This window comes from Poecilia formosa, unplaced genomic scaffold, assembly GCF_000485575.1.
Source record: "Poecilia formosa unplaced genomic scaffold, Poecilia_formosa-5.1.2 Scaffold629, whole genome shotgun sequence".
Taxonomy (NCBI): domain Eukaryota; kingdom Metazoa; phylum Chordata; class Actinopteri; order Cyprinodontiformes; family Poeciliidae; genus Poecilia; species Poecilia formosa.
In genome coordinates, this window is record NW_006800568.1 from 156,815 (window position 1) to 159,935 (window position 3,121).

The following is a 3,121-nucleotide window of genomic DNA, read 5'->3' on the forward strand; positions in this document are numbered from 1 at the left end:
TATATATATATATATATATGTGTGTGTGTGTGTGTATTGTGAATTAACCTAAAAAAGTTGATGAAGCTATGACATTGTCATCTGGGCTTTCTGAAAAGTATTTGAAGCACAGTGTTTTTTTCTGTATGTAAATGTTGAAAGCAAATTAATTTTAAAAGTCCCCTCTCATTGTTCTGGTATTTAACTAATAGAAATAATTTTTATAATCCCAACAAACCAAAAACCAAAACAGTTTTTCAGAATTAATGCCAGGCACTGAGGAAAAGCAAATTGTGTGTGTGTATGTAAATAAAAATATAGCTTTAACTTAGGTGAAACTTGAATTCTTCTTTTGGGTTTTATAGGCTACTGACCACACCTTCCTTCAGAAATGCCATTACCACCATGCAACCAACCCCTTCTATATCAAACCCAAGAACCCAATACCAGTCTTCACTATTCATCACTATGCAGGACCCGTCACATATCAGGTGTAGTATTCACCACTTTTGATTTTAAACAACTAATTTGTACTAGAAGACTGGAACAAAGAACTGCCACCATCTTTTGGCAGGTCCATAATTTCCTCAATAAGAATCAAGACCAGTTCAGAACAGAAATTGTGGAGCTTTTTACAAGAAGCCGGATAAAGGTGAACCAACTGACACATTATTCATCATACTCATAATATTCCTCATAAAGATATGGTAATTGTCATATCTGGGGTTGTTCGAGTTTTGTTTTGGGTTCTGTCATTTTTTTGTGTTCCTTAGTTTTTCTATTAGTTCTGCCTCATTTCCATTTTCACTTCAGTTCTTCCTTTCTGAGTCTAGTTTATTTTTCGTCACTGGTTGTTCTTTGTCTGTCTAGGTTGCTTATATTTGTTTAGTTATTATTTACCTATTTTCCGGACTATAAGCCTCTACTTTTTTCCTACGCTTCGAACCATGCGGCTTATAATCCGATGCGGTTTATATGTGGATTTTTCTTCAACCACCAGGGGGCTCTTAAGCAGGAAGTGAATCATTGGAAGTCAAAATTGGAAATAAAAGAAGAAAGCGCCCATTAAAATGGAATTAGGTTTTAATAGGGAATTGAAATTTGAGAATGTTGTGATCTGTGTTTTCTGTGTATTTATTTTGAGGTTTTTCTGTCTTTATTAGTCTGTTTCCCCTGTGAGTCTCTGTATCTTCCCTGTTGATTGTTCCCAGCTGTGTCTTGTTTCTTTGATTACCCTCCCAGTGTATTTAGTCCCACCTGTTGTCTTTGTCTGTTGTCAGATCCTCGCCGTGTTATGCCGTTGAGTCTGTTTCCCTGTGCCATCCCTGTTGGACTCTTATTTTTGGATTCTTCATTAAATCATTGTTTTTATCTACATCCTAGTCTGCCTGTGTCTTCCCTCACCTCACCAAACCATAAATTATGACAGTGAATGTTGTTGATCAGTTAAATAGCATTGAGGGAAAAAGAAGATTTTTCGTTTTTTAAATAATATTGGGATCTTTGAGAATTTGAGGTATAGATATTAGGATCCAATAGATGACAGTAGTGCAACAATAATGGTTGCAAGCTGCCGCTGAAATCTAAAGAAGCAGAAGAAGAAGAAAGCGCCCATTTTCATTTAGCACATGCTAGTAGCAGACAGGAGATTTTTCTCTTCAAACTCATACGCCCTCATAATCAGTTCAGTTAAATCTAAACTTGGGAACTTTTTCTTTTTCAACCATAATAAATGTGATATTCAATTGACCTGTTATGACTCAAATTTTGGGTGTCCGCCCCCCTCTGCTGCGTGCTACATTGCTGTGGAAAACCTAGAGCGGCAGAGATATCTGCAGCTTATAGTCTGGTGCGGCTTATATGTGTATGTTTNGAAATGTCTAAATTTTCTTAAATCTATTGATTACTTAATCCTTTGTTAATTGCTGTATGTCTTTTCTCCCCTGCTAAAGCTTGCTAATAAAAATACTAAAGTCTAATTGACATTGTGGACAGTAAAATTAATTGAGTCAACTAGATTTAATTCTTCTGATTAATGTGAAATCAATGTTAATGGTCCTAGTAAATTGGGTGGCTTCATACGTTCTTTAGTTCAAATAAATAATGACCCTGGGACTTATTCCTAGTCGCTAAAATTATCTAAGCCGGTAACAAGTGCCCGTTAATACAGAGAAAGAGCTGCCGTGAACAGACGTGGTTTATGAGCTCGAACACTGGCAGGGCTACTCTGATGTCTGAATCATGGACTGAAGCGGGTCATAACGTCTGGATGAAGGTAGTTAGAGCTTAGACGAATCTTTCTCGCTCCCAGCTTAAACAAAAGTTCTCTATATTCTTATTTGCGGTAATACCCAGGAATTGGAGGCTTTTCGGACCCGTGAGATGGAGAGCTGGTCAGTAGTCAGTCCGCTGGAGTTTGGGAGGAGTTAGGGGCATGGCTGAGTACTGTGGATTAACAAACTCAATCCAGACTTTAAGTAAGTTTAGGGTCTGGTTCGCAGAGCATGGAGTTAAATTTGTTTCCCTGTTATTCAATAAAAAAAAAAACTAACCTCAGTTAAGTAAAATAAAATTGTAATCAAAACTTTTGGAATTGTAATGATTTCTTAAAAAGTTATTTGCAAAACATAAACTTTTATTTGCACACATCAGAAAACTTTGAGTCACAAATAAAAACTTAGAATAGCAAGAAAAGATTTATGACATGCGCAAATAAGTTTGTTTTGCAAATAATTTTTTTACTTCATGAGACAAAAGTTTTATTTTAATTTTAAAACAAGTTTTTTTAAGCAAAACTCAGTAGGCATTTCTCATGGTGACATGCATTAACAATTCAATTTTTTCTTTCTTTTTTTTCGTATTTCTGCAGTTCCACGTTAAGTTAGATGCAGCTCTGCTTTCCTGAATGGACCATCTTCATTTCCACTGCAAGTGTAGCAAACAGGCAGCTCTTTTTTATAGATTACAGTACACTTAAAGGTTGCATTGTTCATATTTTTAATGGTGTAATGCTGTAAAGACAAAATATGTCTGGTGGTCTAGCTCTGATTTACATATCTTGCTAAATTGCGGATTTGACTATTGCAATACTTTCCTATAACAAAATAGACCTACAGAAAGAAATTACTAATAAAATATCTTA

General features: G+C 35.5%; 1 protein-coding gene across 1 annotated transcript in view; it reads left to right on the top strand.

Moving 5' to 3' along the window:
* Positions 1 to 667, top strand: part of LOC107834452 (unconventional myosin-XV-like) — an 8,902-nt gene extending 8,235 nt beyond the window's left edge. Inside the window, exons 8-9 of the mRNA XM_016665879.1 lie at positions 345 to 470; positions 554 to 667. Coding sequence (XP_016521365.1) covers positions 345 to 470; positions 554 to 667 — 240 coding nt within the window. The remainder of the gene's footprint in view (positions 1 to 344; positions 471 to 553) is intronic.
* Positions 668 to 3,121: the final 2,454 nt, after the last annotated feature.